This window comes from Lichenostomus cassidix, chromosome 1 (genome assembly GCF_008360975.1).
Source record: "Lichenostomus cassidix isolate B80296 chromosome 1, HeHo_3.0, whole genome shotgun sequence".
NCBI lineage: Eukaryota > Metazoa > Chordata > Aves > Passeriformes > Meliphagidae > Lichenostomus > Lichenostomus cassidix.
The window spans coordinates 28,981,443-29,005,043 of NC_139479.1; the positions used below are offsets into that span (position 1 = coordinate 28,981,443).

Consider the following 23,601-nt stretch of genomic DNA (forward strand, 5'->3'; position numbering starts at 1 on the left):
TTACACATACTTTAGTGTTAGTATCTCTCTGTGGGAAGAGGTAGTACTGCAGGAATAAACCAAGTCTCACAGGGGCATGAATCCGTTTTGTGGGGCTTCCAAAGAGACAGTAAGGTTTATCCAGAGGTGTCTTTAGGAACAAGACCCAACACTGCACACAATCTAATGAGGCAATAACAAAATGCCACATTAGATGCTTTATAGTTGTGGTGAAATGAGCAATGAGTGAATGAACACTTGAAAATAAAACTCATTAGCGAAAAACTGCCCAGTTTGCCATAGATCTTTTAATTGATTGCTGAAAAATATCTATACATATATTTTACGCACATTTTTTCTACTCCAAATAGTGATCCATAAGTCTGAAGATCCATAGTCAATAAAAACTTACAGTAAAAGGAAAGAACTTGCCTGTTCTGTAATCCTGGACTTGGTAACAATGTGTTCTACATCTAATTTTCACTTTTTATGTTCATTCTCTAGCAAGTCTAAAGCTGAAAATTAAGCCTTCTCTGGTAGCAAGAATTTCCTGGGTTTGAATAGCTAAAAAAATTAAGTTTGCAGGGATATCTGCACTAGAACACATTTTGTTCATACTTCCCAGAACCAGAAGGAGATTTGACTCTGACTTTTGCATCTAAGGTTATTTCCTATCAGAAGAAAGTATAACTACACATGAGGCCAAGGCATGGAATAAAGGTGGATATTTCTTGTTATAAAAAAGCAGAGATTTTTCAGTAGCTTGAAGGAATGTTATCAGTGTACAAAAAGAACATACTACATTTCAATATGGTATTTCTATCTGGATATAATAATTACAGTAACAGCATAGTTATTGTACCCAAAAGATGTGAAATATCCCCTTTGTGTGAGATTCATTTTAATAGATATATAAAATATTTTAAAATGCATATAAAATACCTATATATGTCTCAGTGCATTTATTTCCCTTAACAATGCATATATAATATGTATATAAATGCATTTATTTCCCTTAACACTGCATTTTTTTAATGCTGTATTCACTTCAGTCTCAAAAGAGCCTTTAGTGAGGCATCCACACTTAGAAAAACTAAAATTTCATATTGTGAGTATCCCCATTGAATCAAAAAGGTATGCTTGTCAGGGAAAAAAGGTTGACAAAAGCATAACCTTATATTTTCTAGTCAAATAATACAGAAGGCATTTATATTTTATCAACTGCATTAGAAAAGTGAAGTAAACCTGCAATGCATTCAGCTATTCGCAATCATAACTTTCTGTTATATATACAACTAAATATAGAAAGAGTATAGGTATATTTCTTTTCCTGTGACATGCAAAATTCTCCACACAATCTAGAATTATTTCTTTACAGAACTCTTATACCTATAAAATCCTCTCATTTTCCTAGACCTCTCCCATCAATTTACCTTATTGTTACTCAATTGAAGGACAAAAAAAGTTCAAAAAACACAGTCAGATTTCTGGACTGTACAGTCGTGCACGTTCTGAAAGGAAAAAGGGTTGTGAGCTTGTAGTCCCTCCTGACCCTACAGCACTGTTTTCCTAGGTTGTTGATCTGGTGTTAGCCAAGCATGAGGACCTGCATGTCGGTGGCATATGGTACCTCACCTGTTTCCAGAACTTAGAGTTGGGTGACTGTGGGTGCACTGTGTCCTCCTCTTTCCATTTGATGGTACCTTGCTGCTTAATAATAAACCCAAGAGATTCCTGGAGCTCCCCATAAGTCCCAATTGCCTCCATTTCCAGAAGGATCACCTTTGTGTCATTTTGAATGAGGGCATTGTATAAAGCAATGTGTTGATCATAAGCATCTTCTTTAGAATTAATCAGCTGGTGTGTTAGCAGGATGATCAGCCGTCTGCTCTTCTGCATCCTCTTCTCTATTGCACTGGCTGCATCTAGCAATGCACAAGAAAATTATGAGGCCCTGGTATTTCTTTTAAAATCCTTTTGTGAATTGGCACTTCATTTTCATTGCTTTGTCACCAGAAATAACTTCTACCTCACTTCAGTCTGCTACAGTTTATTTATTATAAAAACACTTTACCCCCTAAACCCCTGAAACAAAAAAACTACAACCAACCAAAGGGCACTGGGGGGGAGAGAAAAGCAAAAAGCCCAAAACACGATCTTTCCATTCAAATGTTTTCTTTGGTTGAAACATTATTATTTTCACTGCTCTTAAGAATTGCTAGGAATTTCTAGTCCAATAATTTAGGGTAAAGTTCAGTAGATCTGACTGCATCAATTTGTGTTTCAACAGTCTCCATGTAAGAAACTGTGTTGTACCAAGTTTAATACCTTAGAGATGATCTTGCAATACTTACCCATGAAAACTAAACTTTTGGGTGACTTGCTTTTAAGAAGCTTATTTGCAGGTGGGGTTACAGTTAGTTACAATTAATTATAGTTAATTGTCCTGAGTTATCATGTGTTAATTTATATGCTAATCTGTGCGTTGGGCTGCCCTCCACCCTGCAGGGGTAGATCCAGACTTGCAGGGCATCTGTGTGTCAGCACAACTGAAGGTGTTTGAATTTCCCACTGCCATGTTAGGGAGAGCTGATCAATGTCACTGTCTCTGTGATGCTGGAGGTGTTGAAAGTGGGAAGCTCAAGAGCCAATGTGCTATGGAAGAAAGTTCTGGGCCAGCTTGGAAAGCTCACAGCAAGCCTCTGGGAGCTGCTTGTCTTAATCACCTGCTGGGATGTCTGTGGGAGGTAGACTGTAGATGAATGCCTGTCCAGTGAAACACTCATCCCAGTTATCAGAGGTTCTGGTGGTCTGTAGAGTGAAAGCTGGAGTTGTTTTGGTGGGAACAACCCCATTGTTGTTTGGAATGTCATGCTGGGCCAAAAGAAAGGAGGTGGGAACCCAGCTGAGGAAATTCAATGCAACAATTATTTAAGAAATCAGCTGGTTTGCAGATGCATCAGCCAGCTCCATATGTACCTTCTTTTCCTTTGCTGGGGGCTGCCAGACCACTACAAGTTTTTGTCATTGACAGTTTTGTGAGCTGCTGTTAGCTCTTTGTTCTAGATCTGGCTCAAAACCTTTGCAGCTTTTCTTGACGTTCATTTTTCCTAAGGCCAGGCAGCCCTTTCACAACTTTCCAGAAGAGTAGGACATCAGAGATCTCAGCCTCCCTTCAGTGAATGACATCTGGCCCTAGGCAGATGATTTCAGAAATGTGTAACAGAAAATGCACCAGCTTAGGCTTCATGCCTGCTCACTGACAGAGAGAAGATCTGGTCTACAGAACAATCAGAGCACAAGATAAACAGACAAGTCAGCTCTGGAGGAAAGCAGATAGCGCCTAGGTGACAGCAGTCATACGAGATAGTGTAGAAGGTGTCTATATGGGAATTAGCTGAGGTTAATTAATATGATTTCATCCTGGAAGACAAGAAAGTAGGAATAAAATGTACCAATTCCCTCTTGAACTTGTGCTGGGAATTGTGTTATGGGAAAATAGATAATGTCTGTGAAAAGAAGCTGAGCTTCCTGTGGCTCTAAAACACTCACAAAAGGTTGAAAACCCTGAGTGATAACAGCAAAGGTATTTCCTCAACTCAGTTTGTGGTTTTCTTCTCTTCCTTGCCTTGTAGACTGCCAAGCCAAGTCACACAGTTTGGTTGTGGCTTTGCCCAGGTAATGGCTGTGCAGAGCTAGACTTTCCAAAGAGCAAGTGTATGTTTAAAAGAGTCATGTTCAGGGTCATATTTCCTGCACATTCCAAGATGGTAAGAAGTCTCTGCCCCTTTCCTGTAGCTTGCTTTTCCTAGCACAGTGGCAAGCACAGAGTGCCCTTGTGCCACCTGGCCTGGAAGAGCTGCTGAGGAGAAAAGCCTCAAGTCAGGAATGTAAAGTGACCTCCTATACACCTAAAAAGGACTAGAATCACAATTTGTTCAAGCTTGACAAGTCATTCAGTGCGTTATCAGATCTGAAACTTACCTTCTCCAGGATATATATCTCTCCCATAAATACACAATTTATATCCACATTTATTTTCTAGAATATCTGGCATGATTTGGTAAACGAAATATTCCACAAAATTAGCTTCACTGGTGTGGGTTTGAGGGTAGATAACATATGCATCATATATCTTCCCATCTGTAAGGCAAAAAAAGAGGAAGGGGTATTGTACTAACATGAATTAGAGCTCTCTATGGCAAAAAGTAGGAGAGAAATAAAAATATCAGTCATTGAAATAGATCTAAGTAGTTCCTGCCAATCTGAATAAAGTATATAATCTGGTGCATGTTTGGAATCTAGAGACTGTGCATATTTGGTGTTTTCCATGCTCAATTTTTTTTAATCTGAGTGTTTATAGTTTTGGAGAACCTGACCCTTCTATTGTTAAGGTTGTATCCCGAAGTATATGTGGTAAGATTTCAATTGGTCAATGCGTATTAGCAGGATATTGAGATAAAGCTCAGCATTTGTCATTTCAGTGATACAACAGGCTGTTTACAGGCTTTGTCTCTCAGGACAAGATATTCCATTTAAATTCTTCCATCTTGAAGAAATTATTCATCATTCCCACAATATATCATACTCCTAACTGAAAAAATGCATTACTTAGGAAATAGTCTTACAGTCAGAACAAAGCAGAGAGTCAAATATTTTATTTCATTCTTTGCTTCATTCCTCTCATTTAAGTTTTCCATTACAGCATTTTTGTTCTAATCCCAAATGTTTCTTTCTTTCCAGTGGAGATGACCATATCCTTTCTTTTGCTGCTGAAGTTCTTACTCAAACCGTCCTAAAAATAGATCCTATGAGGAGCAGCTGAGGGAGCTGGAGTTATGTGGTCTGGAGAAGAGGAGACTCAGGGCTGACCTTATTGCTCTCCACAAGGACCTGAAAAGAGGTTGGAGCCAGGTGAGGATTAGCCTCTTCTCCCAGGGAAGCAGTGACAGCACAAGAGAACATAGTGTTAAATTGTACCAGGGGTGATTAAGGTTGGACAATTTCTTCATAGAAAAGATGATTAGGCATTATAACTGGCTGCCCGAGGAGATGGTAGAGTCACAGTTTCTGGAGGTATTTAAGGAAAGACTGGAGGTGGCACTGGGTGCCATGGTCTAGCTGACATAGCAGTGTTCAGTCATAGGTTGGACTTGATGGTCTCAGAGGTCCACATTGATTCTGTGGATCTATGATTTTGTAATAGTAATGAAATGTCCATTTCCAGAGTCTGATTCATTTCATCATAAAAATACTTCAGTGGAAACTGCCTTTAAAAGCATGCTTCTTTCCTCTTTAAATAGAACGTAAGTAACCAAATCAGTTGTAGATATCTACCACACAGACATCTGTAGTAAGAATCAGCTTCAGATTTAAAAATTGTCCATTTAGGTGTCTACATGAAAGCCAGGTGTCTAAAATCCTACTGCAAGCCATGGAGAGCTGGCCATTGCAGTCAGTGAATTCCAGGGTAATGCAGATTACTCTCCTGTAAATGCCAGGGGCCCAGCTGAGATTCCAAAACACAGACACCAATGAAACTTCCTGTCGTGTCCTGCCTGCTCTCCAGATCCTGCTCCAAAAGTCTGCGACACCCAGCAGATGTCTGTCATGTCCATTTTGTTGGCCACCCCAAAGGATTCTAGATGCCTGTGTCTAGAGCACAGGTGCAAGATCCCAATGACTGGTGAGCTCTGTTGATTTTATTGATAAGGAACTGGACTTGGTCTCTTTGAAACATGTATTTCGTCATGTCATTAGGCACTGCCTGCCCTTCAGCAGCTACTGCAGAGGGACTCAGGTCTCACTGAACTCCCAAGGGAGCACAACAACACCAAATTCTTAGACAGCTGAACACAGCCCCAGGCCTCCAGCTTTCATGTCTAAGGTGGAAACTTGCATGTGTGCGCTTTCATTTCATGCAACTAATTGTAGATGTCTGAATCTTGAGCTGAAATCCACCAATAAAGTTAGATGGGATGTATTCCTCAAGAAATGTCTTCCACGCCACTGGTATCTTTCAGGCCCATAAAAGCTGTATTGCTCTAACATATGCTTTTAATACATTAGCCAGCAGGTTTGTTCCTTTGCTTTAGAGAGCGCACAACTAGTACAGTTAATAGCACTGTAAAGCAGATTTTCAACCTAATTCAATATTTTATGGCAAATACTTTCATTAAAAACACTGGGACTGCATCCCTCTTTTATGTAATTCAGCGCTACAGAACCCAGGAAACAAGGGAATGCAAAGCACTTCCAGAGCTATGTATGACTTCTCTTGACTAAAAGCATAAGAGAATAATCAGGCTCAGGTGTCACATGAGTTAGCAAGAAACTATCAAATAAATTACTTTCTCTATGATTTGTCATTTTCATTTTTTTAAACTTTCTTTCTCAAATCTTACTTACCATCCTTGACTGAGTAGGGCTGGAATATCTCCCGACACAACAGGACAATATCAACTCGGGAAGACTGGTAAAGTATAACTGAGATTGCTATTGCACCTAGCACAGCTAGAGATCCTGCGACCAGGAGGACATTGGGAAGAACTGCTGCAAAGCAGAGGAATATATTAGCCACAGAGAAGTTAACCCATGTGCTGAAGCTTTAGCCTCATATTCTGACTTCTGTCACAGCTTTCAGGAGCTCAAAACAGAGATGACAAAGCTTTTTCCTTCCCCGGCTGGCACAGCCAACACATAGACCCCTAAACTAGAAGCATATTAAGAAGTATATAATAAATACTCACTTTGTTGAATCTGGACTGACTTATACTAAAAAACACAGCTGACAGTGATTTTTAAGTATTTTGCAACATTTTAAAACTGGTAATAACACAACCATTTTGTAAGACATCTAAGCTTACGCATGAAAAACATGACTGTCCACAAAAGGACAAGTGGAGGCTTCTGGCACGATTGCACAAACAGGTTACAAAGAAGCATGTGGAAGTAATGAAATTTGCAAGATAAGAACTAAGTACACTAGACAAGCAGGGAAACAGAACATGTCCCAGTGACAAAAATAAAATAAACTATGCTCAAGTCAGATGATGTTCTCTCCTGCCTTTTCCTTTCAAGAGGGTCAAGAAGCATAAAATAGCAATGATGAGTAAGAAAAATTGGGAAAGAATGGAGCAATCCACTTCCGTTCCAGTTTCCCTCATGGAAAAACTCTAGAATCTGATCATCTTTACCTCAGAGATGAAGACTTATCAAGGATAGATTCAGACTAGATACATGGAAGACACATTTTATATTAAGGGTGGTAAGACACTGAAATAGATTGCCCAGAGAAACTGTGGATGCTGCATCCCTGCAAGTGTTCCAGAATAGCTTGGATGGGGCACTGAGTAACTTGGTCTAGTGGAAGACTAGAGAAATTCTGCTGAAAAGGTATATAAATGAAGAGTTTATATTTTCCCTCTCCTCTGGCAGGATGCGAGGTAAATTTAACATGATTTTCACACTCTTCACATTTCTTTCTTTGGCATTTAAAAGGAGAAAGAAGTATTAGGTTCATAATGAAGCTTACCTCACCAGAACTAGACTGGGGGGAAACACCTTCCAATAAGATTGAAGTGGGCAAGAAAACAATCAGTTCCTTCTATAGTGAATTTGGCCATTTTGTATTTTTAACAGTGTCACATGATGCCCATGAAGGAGCTTTGTCGATGTGGACCCCTTCAAAATTTATGGTTTTCATGGTCATTTATCCATTTTCCTGGTCACTACACACACAGACAAAATAAGGCAACCCCTTTCACTACCTGCTGGGGCTGACCCAAGCACCAAAGTTTACGCTGTTTCTTACTGATGCATTTGTTGACAGTGTGCTCATCATAGCAATACAGTTACTCTTGTATTGCATTGTGTCTAGAAACATCTGGAGAAGAAACAGGTTCCAACATCAACTTCTGCAATTATGAACCTGAAAAACACTGTTTATATTCAGGCTGTAAAAGAAGTGATGTCCCTATGCAACTTGTAATGTCTCAGACAAGAGCTCCACAGAGGTGCCTTCCTGGAAGAGCACGTTCAATGCCCAGTAAAGCTGGCTTAGCCTCTCATTTCTCTGGAATAAATTGGCAAACTTCAGCACAATGGGGGCAAGTGCCACAAGCCCCTGAACAAGGCTGAATAGATCCTGTTGTTCCATTTGATTTTATCAGCTGAGCTCATGAGTAAACCATCTTCTATTTATATTCAAGTGTAATGGGAATACAGAACTTTCAGCTCACAAGGCATAATATTGGAGAGGCAAGAGAAAACATGTCAGAAAGCAACTTTTGAAGTTCCTGACAAACTCCAGAAGAGCAGCAGTTTTTTCTATCTTTTCTGGCTTGTAAGGTAGATACACTTCCAGACAGTGAAGGCAAAGGTCTGGGTCTAGAGTTCCCATCCACATCAGTCTACCAAATATGAGCCAAATGGCTGGGTTTAGAATTAAACATCTTTGAGGAAGAACAGAGCTGAAGCTTTGGGCTGAACTCTATTGATCTCTGCTTTGAATGACTGTGTAGAAAAATATTAACAGGATAGTAGCTAGCAGACAAAAGTTGTGCTGTGGGAAACACTAATGAGCAATCACATATTTGGAAAAAATTTTTTCTTATTAAATATAAACACACAAACAAAACACAAAAAAGAAGGAGAGACCACAGCTTTATTCCACATTTACAAGAGTAGAGGCACAAACAAATCCTATAGCATTTTTATTATTCTCAGAGACAAGCGGCATTGCTTCAGCATAAGTACTGCTCAGCAGTGTGAGGACTGAGTGAAGAAAACTAAAGCAGAGCACAGCCACTTTTGGACATAGCATTGCTGACACCAACAGTGCAGAGGAGCAGAGGCAGACACCTTGTCAACAGCAGCAACAAGGACAAGGGCACAGATATCCATACAAAAAGGGCAGCAGTGAAAGCAGGGTCACATCCAAGAGCTTTCATGAACATTTACTGAAGACCTATGAATACAAAACAAAATAAGATTTGTCTAACAGAAATCAGATTCAATGGTTCATGGGATGAATACAGAATATCCTTTATGCTTTCCTTCACCTGTTCTGTAATATGGGGCCAATAAAAGACCTGTTGAAAGAGAGCGAGCAGAAACTGTTACTCAGTTTCCTTCCCTCTCATTGCAAGTACACTGCCACACTCAGGTACAAGCTGAGCTGGTGTGCTTCCAGCTTCTGGAGTGATGCTACACTCAAACTCACCCATCCAACCAAAACATCTCCTGCCACCTTCCTGCTGGGCACTACTCTGCTGTTATAATTCACATGCATCCCTTCTAGTCTAGGCTATGGCAAGGAAATATGTCTAGGCTTTGAAGCCATGATCCTGTACAAAGTCATGAGCAGTTGAAAATATGGCAGGGCAGGGATCTGTGCACACCCCATGATCACAATACATTTGATTTTATTCTTCTCACCATACTCTAATAGAAAACTAATCCCTGTTAAAGGCCCTGTCATTTCCTCCTTAAGTCCTCAAGAAAAGAGAACAGGTTTAGATTAGATATTAGGAAGAATTTTTTTTCTCAGAGGGTGGTGAGGTGCTGGAAGAGGTTGCTCAGACCAGTTGTGGATGTCCCATCCGGGAGGTGTTCAAGGCCAGGCTGGATGGGGCTCTGAGCAACCTGGTTTAGTGAAACATGTCCCTGCCCATGGCATTTGGAACAACATGATCTTTAAGGTCCCTTCCAACCCAAACCATGCTATGATTCCATGGTTCTTCGTGGTTCAGCATATCTGAAGGGATGAAAAAGGAAACCATTGATCACAGCTGCTTCTTGTGCCTTCACAGGCAAAATAGCATTTTTTGACATAGGAATCTGATTCAGGGTGTTGGCAACAGTGCTTAGGGATTTAGCTATCCCTGTTAAAAAAGAAAATTCCCATACAAGCTAGGGATCATCCCAGTCCCTATAATTTATTGCCCTGGATTTTCTTCTCTTTCAAGTACTACTAGTACCAGGAATTTAAAAACAGAATCAAGGGAAAACCTTTGGAATGCTGTTCACACCTCTGTGTGGCACAGAGTGATCACAGTGGCACTCAGACAAGATAAAGAGAGATTTTGAAGGAGTGAGTCACACCATTTGACATTCAGTCAAAAAAAAAGGCACTAGAGTGGATGCAGTATAGTAAGGAAGACAAACAAACTATCAAACCAGCAGCTGAAATTCTTATTTTTGAAGTTAGCCTATTTTCTGCCATGGTTTTACACTAGAAATAATAGTTTGATTTGTCACAATGGAGAAATATCCTAGAAACAGGATATTCTTATCACAGGGCTGATACAGTCACACTGCATATTTCATCTCTTGCTAGTACCACTTAAATAATGTCCCACTCTCTCCCCAACGAAATTTATCCCATGGACTCTGCCATGAGAATTTTAACACTGGCTTGAACATGTAGGGAAGAAGCAGGCTGGTTTTGCTTCTTATTAACTGAAACTTTCTTACTATCTGAAACAAATAATAAAATAAACTCACCAACATATTTCAAACTAAGTGCAAAGTGTAAAGAATCAAAATGAAAAATCCTACCCTCAGATTTCACTTTGAGTTGCAATGTCACCGTGACTCTTGTGTTGTACATTACATTCAATGCTATACACGTGAAATTTGACTGCAGATCCTCCTTTTTTACTTCAGTTATATTCAAAGTGGTCTCTTCATAGTACTCTTGTTCACGTCCTTCAAAACTGATAGAAAGAGGAAGAGCTGGTACCATTGGTTTTAATGGTTAGGCACAATTTGCATAGAAGAAAGACTATTCTGTGTTATATGCACTTACAAATGAGTTTCTTCATGAAATCTTGAACAAAGAAGGCTTTTCACTGGGATGTTATCCACATCCCATCTGACAGCAGCCAGTGGCTGTTTCTTAATCCCCAAGCGGGCCTGACATTTCAGAGACAAAGCAGTACCTAAACAAAATTCAAAGAAATGTAAACATTCCTCGATGAAAAACATAATTTTATTTTCCTCATAACATCTTTTCTACGAATTTTCATACAACTTGTGAGTTTTGTCATAACAATTTTGACATGTTTTTCTGAACTACTGCTGACAAAATGATACATAGAAAAGACAAAAAGAAATAGTAATATGAATATTTTAACAAATTATCTCACAACACACCAAGGATTACAAAAGGAATTATTTATATTTATTATGATGAAGGCAACGTACCCTTTACTTATGATGCTTGACATATGTAATCAGCTACTGAGGAACATGGAAACGATATGCTGGTTGACACACAAATGTACACGGAAACAACCTAATTAAATTTCAGTATATATTATTTTGCGTAAGACTTGTGTGCAGCCTTATCTTGGATTTTATTCAAGCTGGACAGAAGTAAAGTAAACCAGTCCAAGCAAAACTAAAACAGGAAATTATTTATTTAATATTTCCCATTAGGAAATATTTATTCCAAAGTAAGAGCCACAATTGCATTGAAAGAAGGTACATTAAAACATGTTAAATTGTTTCCATGTAAATCTGCATCTAAGCAGATCTTAGATAAGATTATCAAATCTCATGGTTGGACCATGAATTGGTATTAGGGAGCATGGAGAAATTCCTTCATTTTTGCAGACAGGAGACAATAGAATCAGTACAGCAAGTGAGTTTTAAATGTAAAGTGAATTTGCTCCATGTAAGCAGTGCCAGATGACTTATTGTCCCAGAGCAATAGGCAGAGCCCACAGAGAGCTAGACACTGATCATCTTACTATAGAAAGCTTGTCCTGGAGCAGAGACCGTCTAACGTCTGAGTGACAAAACAACTGGGTAAAGAGGAAAAAAAGAATGGGAATGTGAGAGTCAACATGGTAAGTCTCTGGGCCACAGCAGGTGGCACAGAGAGGGCTGTGGACCCCTACAGTACCTGCTACCAGAGCAGTCTTGCTGTAGGACAGAAACAGTGGGGTAGTAATTACAATCCCTTCTCCCACTTGCCCTGGGAGACAAGCATCCTGGATTACCTATTTAGGTTTCAGATGGGTTCAGTCTCTTGCTGGAGAGCTCCTCCTATCTCCACTGACTACAGAAAAAATCCAGACAACTCTCACTCCTATCAGAAACACCTTGTCCTGATGGTGCAGGTTACCCAGGATGAATCTGAATCCCTAAAAACATCTACAGCCCTAAACAGAAGGGAGCCAGGAGCAAGCTCTACATCGTGGGCTGTCCAGCCAGCTATGTCTAAGTTCACTGCTTGGCCCTGTCTTTCAGCCCTCCCAGTATCTTCCCAGCAGACTGCTCTGATCAATGCTAGCCAACGTGGATATGGGACATGCAGTGCTCCTCAGCTTCAGGGCCAGCAACCAGTTCCTCAACAGAGGCACAGCCACTGTCTCCTCACGGGGACTGAAAGTAGCAAGGAGCAGCTCTAGTTGCAAGAATAGTCCATCCTTCCCTCTTAGAGGTGCCATCAAGCAGTTTTGAGGATTTTAACTAAACCCTCTTTGGAGTGGATGGAAGTTGTTGCCTCTCAGATGAGATGTAATGATTCTCTCTGTGAATAATCCTAATCTATCCCAGTGAGAGTAGAACAGGTTATTCAAATCTCCTTAAACCTCACATAATATATAAATAACCCATCAGTTATATCTACCTTCATACCACTGTGCCTGGAGTGAATAAAATTTGGTAAACAATATGGTGCAAAACTGTGATGAAGAATTCCATCATCACATCTTCTTGTAGATACACGTGTTTACTAAACCATCACAAAATGTTAATTTAAAAACAATTTAAAATCTCTACTCACCAAGCTCAGTTTCTATTACATCCTCATTCCTTGGAAATATGATTTGAGGTGGAAGAGGTGAGTGCTTTACTTCAGAAATTAAAGAGAAAAAGAAAGGACATATTAGAAAGTTGTGAAAATGCATTTTATAGGACAAGGTTTGTAATCTGTACAGTAAGTATTTTATGACCACAAAACACAATTGCAAACTAACAATGTTTCACATACCTGTTGGGATTATCTAATTTTATTCCTACAACCAAATATCACTGGGGAGTATGCACATGCTAATAATTCCAGTATTTTCTCCCTACTAATTTAATTTTTACCTTTGTACCTAGAGAACAAGGGAAAAAATTAGTTTCTGAAGTAGTTTTATCTGCTGAGTGGGAGCAAAAAAGCAAATGCTGTTATAGGCTTGTGTTTTCTCCGTTGTTTGTGGTTTCTTTAAGAGACATTTGAGAAATTACTCACTTTCATTATATGAAATACCTATTATGTACTTTTATGCAGTATCTGAACTCCCAACATATGGCTTGCTATCCTTTTCCTCATTAAACTTTTCCATCTCAAGGCACCTCTGTGAAACCCATATTTCCCTAGAAAATCTGCAGGAATACATTTCAGTTCCTGCTTCCCAGACTGACTTGATATGACAAAATAGAAATCAGGAGAGAGCCAGTAACTTCCCAGCTAGCTAACTGTGCTAGGTCTTAATTGCCAGCATTCAGAGGCAGAAAGTCCTCTGGGTCTTGGATAGAGTGGATCTGCAAGGCAACAGGAATGTATGTCATAATTCTCTATTATTAACAAAACATAACAGCTCCACTCATCAGCATACTAATTTTAAGGTCTGATAAAAACACAAAGAAGTTGGCATCAAGTACTTTGAATTTAGCAAAACCTGGAGCAGGCATGCCAGACCCAGCCCAGATTTCACAAGTTGTGTTGCAATCTCTTCTTTCTGCAAAGATTTCAAAAGGAAGTCGGATTAACTTCAAAAGCTGCCTGGATGTAACACAGGCTTTTGTAAGCTTGAATGTCTTTGTGCCAAATAAAATCCAGAAATTTTCCTTATTACCCAGGCAGAACAATATTCGAGACCAGTTAGAGAAGTTTTGATGGAAATACACTCAAACACAAATTGTCAGGCAGAGAAGTATCATATAGAGCCTGATCATGATCATGATCATGCAGAGCAACAGACAGAAAAGGAGGAAAGGCACAACATTTCCAAGCTACTGAACTAGGTCTCTGCTCAAATCTGCCTTCTGTCCAGCTCAGAATAATCAGAACAAGCTCTGCAACTGAGATATGGGCACAGCAGCAAAAACTGCAGTCAAGGCTCCCACACTCCAAATCTGCATTCTGCCTGCAAGTTGTCTGTGTGCTTCCCCAGAGAGAAAAGGACTGATGTCAGTCTGCAAATCAACATTACTTAAAAAAATAAAAACAAACAAACAAACCAACAACAAAACAACAACAAAAGAGCCACAGAAGCCTAACTCAAGCCCTCTACCAGCCCCTAAGAAATGGTCTTTCTGACTATTTTTCTGCTGATCTGACTGCAGAAGTGAATATGCATTCTGAAGTTTTGCAAGTCAAGGCAATCTGAAACTGCTGATTGCTGGGTGCCCTTCCTCTGACCACCATCCAAATATTCCCTGAGGAGACTGCATCCTAGAGGCACCCCAAAGTCCACACAATGCAGTCATATTTGCCTTGTTCAAAATCACAGAGACACAGCAATCACTAAGTTCCACTCATTTTCTGTTTCCATATATATCTTGTTCGTTTTGTCTCACTCAAGAAAAATCTAAAAGTTTTTTCAGTCCTACTATCTAATAAATGTTAGGTAGCTGAGGTGGACCAAGAAGAATTAAGTTGCAGGCCATCAACACAATTGATCTAATGATCACCAGACAGTCCTCACTACCTACAAATTCTGCTGCTGTGAAAGAAATGGAGAGCAAAGCATTATGGCATCCCACTGAGGAGATCCTTTATCTCAGAAATGAGTGCTACCACAGGAACTGTGGTTAGTAGAGTTCTAACTAAGAGTCATCATGAACTTTTTAACAAAAAACAGTGGCCAGGTCTGATTTAACCCCATCTTGCTCTATTTGGATAGCCATCCACAAAATTCATCTAATAAAGCTGATCTAAATCTTAATTAAGGTGATAAGACAAACCATCCAAAACTCTTTTTCTCTTTAATGTACAAAAGGAGTTTCCTTGGCTCTAAGTTAACATTAGTCTTTTTATCTTAGCAAGCTACAGAATTACTGTCTTACCCTCACTTATGAAAATTCTTGTTGCTGACACATTAAACACATTTCCTTTATGGGTATAAATAAATTGACATGTATAATAACCATCATCCTCCCTTCTTGGGTTTTCAATAAAAATATATTTTTCTTTCTTGAAGTATCTTGGCCCCTGAAGAGGTTTGCAGTCCTGGAAAAGAAAAATTTATTTGGTTGCAAATAGCTTTTCACAGTATTCTGACCTACACTGGCACTATCAGGGTTTTATTTACCTTATACCACTGGACAATAGTAGCATTCTTGTAGTTATCAATGGTAGGACAAACAATTTTCCCTCTTCCAGTGTCATTTGGGTAACGAATCCGATTTGGGAAACATTCTCCTGGCTTGTATGAATGCACTTGCACACTCATGTTGTATGACTTTGTGCGATTACTTGCACTTTAAAAATGAAATAAAGGTATGTCAGTGATTGCATTTTTATATGGAATCTATTAATATTTATTACAAATGTGAGTCATTCTATAAACATGTGGATGATTATTGTATTTCAGTCACAGATTGATTTTAATGATGTCATAAAAATAGCAGTTGCAGGGTGGAAACTTATGAAAAAAAGGAATCGTTTCCACAAATAAAAATTAGAAGATATTATTAAAATATTTATTCTTGCCATTCTTACATCTTTCACTTTCCATGTGGCACTTACAAATGTGTTACACAAGTGTAGTTTCCGGAATCCTCTCTAGAAGTTGGCAGAAACCAAAGAAATCGTTGCATGGAAAACACTCGTGATCCTTCCTCTTCTGCAGGAATTATTTTGTTAGTATCCATGCGATACCAGGTGACTTTCACAGATTTGGGACATTTTATAACTAAAGCCTCACCTTCCATAGTATCAACTGCAAACGAACAAAAGATTAAAATCTCAGATAAATTAAACATTTGTCCACTGAGACAGAGAACTTAGCATTCCTGGATCAGTAGGCCAATCGTGTCCCTCTGCCTTCCTTGAGCTTTCAGAGATGATACACAGCAATCTTATTTTCACTAGATTGTTTTTCAATAAAAAAATTTATAACTTTGAGTTATGGAGCCATTTGTTTGCAAAAAGAGTAATTAAATGGGGGGGGCACAAAAAAAATAAATAAACAAATCCCTAGATTCTAAGACACACACAAAAAACCCCAGAGGATTTAATTGAAAAAAAGGTGATTTGTTAAAATGAGCTTCTTATGGAAATCTTTGCCTAAAATACTGTTTTCATTCAATACACAAATCAAAACACAAAGAAAAGTATTTGCTTTAATATAGTTATCTTTTCTTACTTCAGTATAATGAATATTAATTTATAAAATATATAAGTGCTTTTGTTCTGCCTTTTTAATACAGCAAAAGGAAATAGATTTTTTTTTCCTGGAAGAAAAAAATCATAGAAGGAGAAAGTCTGTAGATTGGATCCTTAGGAAAAAAAAATAATAAAATAAAACCACAAAATAAGAGCTTCTCTCTGAAGTTCATGGAAATGGGAGATGAAAAATATAAAAGCAATCTAACAGTCTGAAAGGAAGGCTCTGATGAGAATGTGGGAAGGTGGAAAGATGCCAGAAATAATTAAGAGAGAAATAAGAAGCTTAGGAAAATAAACACATGTTCACATGCAAGAAAAGTTGGGAGTAAGACACTAAATTTTTTAATTATTTTTTTAACTGAGTATACTTCTACTTTTGAATACTGAAACTGGTCCAGAAAAACTTTAATCAAGCAATTTTGGCAAATATTTAAGTGCTCAGGCACCTGAATAGTGAACTGCCTACTGAAAACAGAAACACTAATCTGAAAGTTAAATTGAATTTTGAGATGAGAAAGATGAGAGTATGAGCAAAGATGGTGACAGGACAAAGATGGAGATTGGCAGAGGAACTGCAGTAGATAAGGGAGCATGAAAATTAGAGTAGATAACCAAACAGCTAACCAAAATAGAGAGAATCTATCAAAAATGACACTTTGCAGTAGTGTTGCCACCAGCTGGCTTTACAGTTGCACAAATCAGGAGGTGAGTCTCTCTACATGAGGAACACTTGTACTCTGGTTCCTTCTAAAGAAGTGGTCCATCTCCACTGAGATTATCTTCTCACTTAGTCATTTGGGCACCTAAATTAGCAACATCAGGTATGAGTAACCCCAACCCCATCATTTTTACAGCTTTCCCACCCACAGCCTTGCAAGGACAGCGGGATATATCAGGGGTGTCAGAAAAGGCAGCATTGCCCCAGCAAAGGTGGAACACATTGGAAATACAGCTTTCTTTGGGGGAAAATAGTGTGGAGAGGGAAGACATAGAAAAAGAAAGGCCTCATCTAAACTCAATGATATCAGTGAAAATCATCTTGGCAAATACTTTAGCGGAAATTGGCACCTTAATAAATCTAATTTTCTTGAATCTTGGCATTCATATTGTAAAACTGACAATATGGAGAAGTATTTATTGGACATATCCTACACAATTTTTCAGACAAATACACATCTCAGCTAGAGAATAGAAGTACTTGAGTGCTGTGCAACACTGTGTCACTGGTCAGCATTATGGACTTGAGTCTGCAGAGCTGGCTGGTCAGAAAGAGTTTACTGTTCTGAACATCCCCCGTGTGCAGGGAAAAATGATTGCTACACTGCATTTTTCAATTAATATCCCCCCAAATCCAGGACTTAAAGAGCATTTTTATTGAGCTCAGCATCCATTTACACGCCTGATTCAGCAAGGCACACATGCATATATGCTGTTCAGTGCAATTGAAGCATGCTGTTGGAGATTGTGGCCAGCTGGGACCTGGAGCATCAGCTGCTCTCAAATTCTCTCAAAAAGACCCTTTTTCTGCTGCTTGCAGAGGTGCCAAGTGGCAGAAGTAGAACCTAGAATTGATGTCATAGAAATGGACAGTACTTGATGCATTTTAATATATAGAGAAAACACATTAAAAGCTAGTTTCTAAGTTATGATTTCTGGCTTGAGGTGAACTAACTAATTTTAGGCATGAAAATAAAACCATCAATTTGGAAACAGCCTACACATTTCTACAGAACAAACCTTATCAGATAGTATTTTTAAAATGTGACTTACATGTTTCAGATGTCACGGAAACCGAGAGGAAGGCAGATAAAAGGATCAAATCTGTATGCCTCATCATATTTCTAAACTAAGAAGAAAAATATATCTTAGAATATACTCTGATTACACCAGTATTTTTGTATCAATATACATCAGAAAATGAACAGAAAATGGTATCATGCAGTGATAAATTTCATCAGGTGATCTGCTTGTACAGTGTGTGTGTGTACATTAGCAGCAGTTTTGCAGCTTTGAGATGATGTTATTTGCTCTATCATCATCAAAACTATGATTTAGTTTAGTGAGAGTCAGTATTACTCTGCTGTAGTGCTCCTCAGATAGAAGCCTCTTTTATCTTGGTTGCTTTTTTTTTTTCCCCAAGGAATATATGTGTATTCTCTTCAAAGTCAAGTGAAGAAAAACTATACCTAAACTTAGAAAAGAACAGATCCTGGATTTGAAAATATATACCCTGGTTTTGAATTAAGGTTACATCCAACCAATTGCTTAGGTACACAGTACGTCTTTATCTTATGAATGGAGAGTTATCTTCAGTGACAGCTCCTCTAGGTAAGCGTTTAGCAGTAAGATCAAAACCAGGTGAGTGTCACAAGCAATGCTAAGCTGAAGGGAAACTGACAAAATGGTCTTTAAACAGAGGTAAAGGAGCATATATTGTACTCACGTAACAGCAGTAGGGCAGATCCTGTATCTCAGTGATGTTTTCATTTGTATCTAACTGACATGCACCTGTTGTAATTCACACCTCATGGTGTGGCTCAAGAACTCTCCAGCAAACCCGTTTATGTAAAAAACTGACTGTTTGATCATGGGCATTAAATTGACCTAATCCAGGAATATCTCAGGAGACAGCAGTCATGCAATCCAGCTGTACCATGTAGGTGTAAGCATTCTAATTACCATTTCAAAGCCTTGAATACAGTCCTTCAGGGCAGATCACAGAGCAGTCTTATCACGTCTGAGTAAGCAGCAGTCACACGGTACTACAGACAGTAGACAAGTTTTCAAGAGAAATCAAGTTAGAAAGGAATTATAATTAATCTTGCAGATAGTGAACACAAGAGGAGTAGTGAAAAACAGGCAAGAAATGTAAGTACTGTCGTCACACTTACTGCAAGGAATTTTTATTTCAGTGCCAAAAACTTCCAGACTAAACAAACATTGACAAGCTTTATCAAGACCAATGTTTTTGCCAAGTCTGAAATTCAGTTTTGAACTTTCAGAAATATCATCAGCTTTGTATTGATATGGAAAGTTTCTTCTTTTAGAAGGCTTAATCATATCCAAAGGGTTACTCTTAAACCCTGAAAAAACAATAACAAAACTTAGTGTTGGAAGAGAAAAGAGTGAGAATTTCATTGTAGGTATTGTGCAGAGATATTCACAAATCACAGGAAATATGAGGTTCAGACCAAAGAAAGCAGTATGTCAGCATTAACGTGACAGCAACGTTGATGTCATGCCTTTTACAGGAAGGGAATGACCAGTCAGGGCTCCAAGAAATATTCTGTGCGAGAGGCTACTTGTTTTGTTATTGCTGGAGAAAAGCACCATGTACAAGCACAAGTCTATTGACTTCTTTAATTTTAAGGAAACCTTAGGCGAGGTGAACAGATTTTTAGAAGGTACTTGTCAACACAAACATCAAGACTTTTGCCCTGGAAGGAATGAATGAGGTGGCCCAGAACAGGGCTCATGAGTGACCCAGGGCTGGACAGACCCTCAGGAGAGAAAGATCAGTTACAAAACAGCACACAATGAAATTCACAGCATCAGCACAGCAAAGCATTCATCTTTGTTCATCATTTAGAGCATAAATCTTGTTCCTAGAAGATATTTCTAACACTATCAGGGAGCAAAAATATCCAGAATGTTCCTTCTCTGCTGGGAACCTTTTCCCACCAAGTGTTTGGTTCTGTTCCAGGAACTTATTTACCCCCAAAAAATATAGCAACAGTTACATTAACTGCCCTGCTATTTTTCAGAGCTATTTTATTTGAGTGATACCTCAGCAAGATGACAAAAGATAAAGCAATACATTTTTAAAGGAAAATCAGCTTCACAGACTAAGTTGGGAGTTTGTCTGAAAATGAGGGTTTTTTCTCATTTGGTATTTTACTAGTATGTGTTTATTATTAATTTAGCCACAAGTAATATCATATCCCTGCTGGAGATACCAGCAAGTCCCTTATTGCCAGTGTATTGTAGCCCTAGGAGTGGAAGGCTGGTGATTACCAGAAAGTTGCAAGGAGATGACCTTTTACCATTTTTGATATACAGCTTTTTCCAGGAAGGGAGACAGCCCATCACTTGCTCTTTACCAGCTTTTCTAACAAGCGCCAGAATGATTCAGGGGTAAGAAATTCATAATTTATTGTCTCCATACTTGCCAGTTGTTGCAGTTAGTCTTCTGTTTACTCAAAGAATATGACTTTGAGAGACCTTACATATACTGGGCTACCAGCCTGCACCAAAAGAATGCAAAATATTTGAGCTGAGATGCTCCCCACCAAATTTGATGACTCCTTTATTTATTTGCCCTCCAATTTTAAGTTGCTGTATACTGGAAACAGTTTAAGTAGAGTTTGGAGTTTGTGTGTGTGAATATGTACAATATACAGGGCTGTAATTAAAAAGTAATATTCCCTGAAAATCAAAAGAGCTCATGCAATTGAAAGAACAATGTGATTCTGTTTGCATTTTCCAAAGTCGGCAGCAAACGCCAGTGTGGTGCTGAAAAAAAAATAAATCCAAAATTTGGGATAACTACCCAAGTATGTCGTAACTTAGTTCCTAATGATCCAATACCAAAGGAAGGTGGTAAGGGGAAACCCATTATGTATGTTGCAGAAGCAGCAGTCTATGGGGCTTAACTCATTGCGCCTCCAAAGGCAATTGTGATAGTAACATATTTCTGATTTTCTTTCCAATATTGTATTTGCCAACAAAATGCTTATAATACTGTTTATGTAAGTGACAAACATTGCCTTTCATACTAACAAAACTTGGAAAAGTTATTGCAATTTCTTCCTAAAAAACTTAACAGACTTTAGAATGTAATCATATCATGAAAGAGCAGTGGTGTGAGATTTTTTTACTAACATAAACCTTTTGAAAGTGATTTTCATTCTTCTATCAAACCAGAAAATGCATTCTGACTGAAAACATCCTATTAAAATTGCAACAGTAAAACTGAACTTATGCCAGAACTAGCATTCACCAAGTTAACAGTTACACTAATTACAGACGCAGATGTAGAATTTAGGAACGTCAGTATTAAAGCATGGAAATTCTAGAATTGATATACACATTATTCTTTAAAAGTATTTTGAAGCAAAAAAATACATAAATATGCTAAATTCTGTAAAATCAATTGCAGGGGAAAGATTTGCTGTGTCTTTGACTAATTAGTAAAACTATATTCCAGGAAACTAATGGCAAAATCCATTTCTAAATACATTTCACTATAAGGTAAATTTTTATTTTAGTCCTAACACTATTTGTCTATCACAGAAGCATTCCCACTCTTTCAATCTAATGTTATTTCTTGAGATAAAGAAGCACATAAGTGAACTGAAATAAACTTTCTTATCAAATACTTCAATTATTTTTGGTTAAGTGATATTATAAAAATTTGACCTACCATCTAGAAAATTCAGAAAGCAGAGAAGTGGCTTGTTCTCTGTGGATGGGTCTTTTGCAGTGATTTCTCTGCTTAACTCATACCAACTGTTACTGTGAGTTCTTTTTATCTGGCTTGGGCAGTTCATATCTGCTGAAGCAAGAGACACAGCTTCATTCTGAGTCACCTCCCACTGAATAGAGAAGAGCATGCAAATCACTGTAGCAATTTACTTAAAGTACTCATCAGAGATAGCATCTCATAGTTCCAATTAGTCAGATATCTTTTACCACTAGCATAAGTTTTCCTTTAATTGCAAATAATTCCTTTTTACCACAGTTATAATGCAATAAATCTTCTGCCTGGGGAGGACAAAGAGGGCACACTTAGATGGCAGAGGGCACTTTGAAACAGATTTTGCTTGAAAACAAGTAACAGCTTTGCCTGGTCTAGTCAGGCACCAGCTCAATGAGAACAGCTTGAAAAGTCTCTGGAGAATCAGGAACAGTTTTTAGTGAAGGAAACTGCTTCACTGAAGCTAAGCTGATCAAAAAAGGTGCTGAAAAAACAATTACCTGCATTGACAGCTAAATTAAATCTCGGAGGGAAAGAAGATCGTATCCTATGGTCAGTCAAACTTATTTTTTCCCCTGGCAGAGCTGTGAATACCATTTGTCCCTTCCAGTGTTCCTGGGACTCTACTGTCAGCATGCAACAACTCCATATCAATACATAAAGGTGTAGAAATTAGATGCCAATATGCAAAAATTTTATCTATGTCACACCCATGGTCTCCTCAGTCCTTGGTACCACACTTCTTTTGAAGTAGTCTGGGGCTTGCACTTCCCATATGACACAGAAAATGCAAAAGAGCTAAAAAAACAAAAACAGAAACAAAAAACAAAAAACAAACAAAAAAACCCCACACACACAAAAAAAAAAACAAAAAAACAACCCACCTGCAACAATGAAATCTCACAATGTTTTGGTCAACCAGTCAGAGTCAGGTCAGACTCCTACCTTGAAAAGCTCACAAACTACTCCCTGCTCAGGTTTTTGATGTTTCATCAGATTCAAGGTCTCCCTCATTTCCTGATGTGAGAGACTTAAGTAAAAATTCTGGAGTAACCATCTACCTTCAGTGGTAGGTTCAACAACCTCTAATCACAACACGCCAGGTTAATCTAGCAAAAGGTTAAATATATTCAGGTAAAGCTAACTTCAATTGCCTGGACACATAATAGGTTATTTTATCATGAAGTCCACTAAAAATTAGATCAGAGGGCTTGTAGTGTTGCTCTATACCTCAGAACAGCTCTTCATCCTGCAGTCTGTTCCCCAGATTATGGTGCAGATGGGAAACAGAGCTCCTGGCTAAGGAGGATAGCTGCCAGCTGAGCAAAAGACATTCTGCAGCTTTCATAAGAAAACATAATCAATGCTGGATGCCTTGTAACTCTGGGCCCCTCTTCTAAAACAAAATCCTCTTGATAAGTATGTGGAAAATGTGCTTACAGAAATACTTTAAGAGATTTCTTCAAGGAGTTAATTGCACCTTTGGCAGCCTGTATGCACAGCAGTTCAGCAAGCAAGGGAATCGTCTGTTCTCAAAGCAAAGAGATCAAGAAGTAATGGGTCTGAACTGTAGAAGGGGGTAGTTAAGCAAGACAGCAGGAAAAATCTTATAACAGGAAAGGCAGTGAAGCACTAGAAGTTTGCTGGTAACCTAGTGGAGCTGCCATTTGGTGTTACAGACGAATTTAGAATTGGTACCAAGATGGATATGGTATTGGTATCAACATGGCCCCACAGGTCCTTACTAGCACTA

General features: G+C 38.5%; 1 protein-coding gene across 1 annotated transcript; it reads right to left on the reverse strand.

The window, feature by feature from the left end:
* Positions 1 to 270: 270 nt before the first annotated feature.
* Positions 271 to 22,927, reverse strand: IL1RL1 (interleukin 1 receptor like 1). The gene is made up of 15 exons (XM_085054369.1): positions 22,733 to 22,927; positions 21,795 to 21,966; positions 19,264 to 19,455; positions 19,052 to 19,134; positions 18,143 to 18,218; positions 15,909 to 15,923; positions 15,731 to 15,827; positions 15,294 to 15,462; positions 15,049 to 15,211; positions 12,776 to 12,844; positions 10,790 to 10,922; positions 10,540 to 10,697; positions 6,388 to 6,531; positions 3,964 to 4,122; positions 271 to 1,904 (listed from the first exon to the last, which is right to left on the reverse strand). Exons 4-15 carry the CDS (start codon positions 19,052 to 19,054, stop codon positions 1,549 to 1,551), a joined length of 1,542 nt encoding a protein of 513 aa, XP_084910495.1. The 5' UTR covers positions 19,055 to 19,134; positions 19,264 to 19,455; positions 21,795 to 21,966; positions 22,733 to 22,927; the 3' UTR covers positions 271 to 1,548.
* Positions 22,928 to 23,601: the final 674 nt, after the last annotated feature.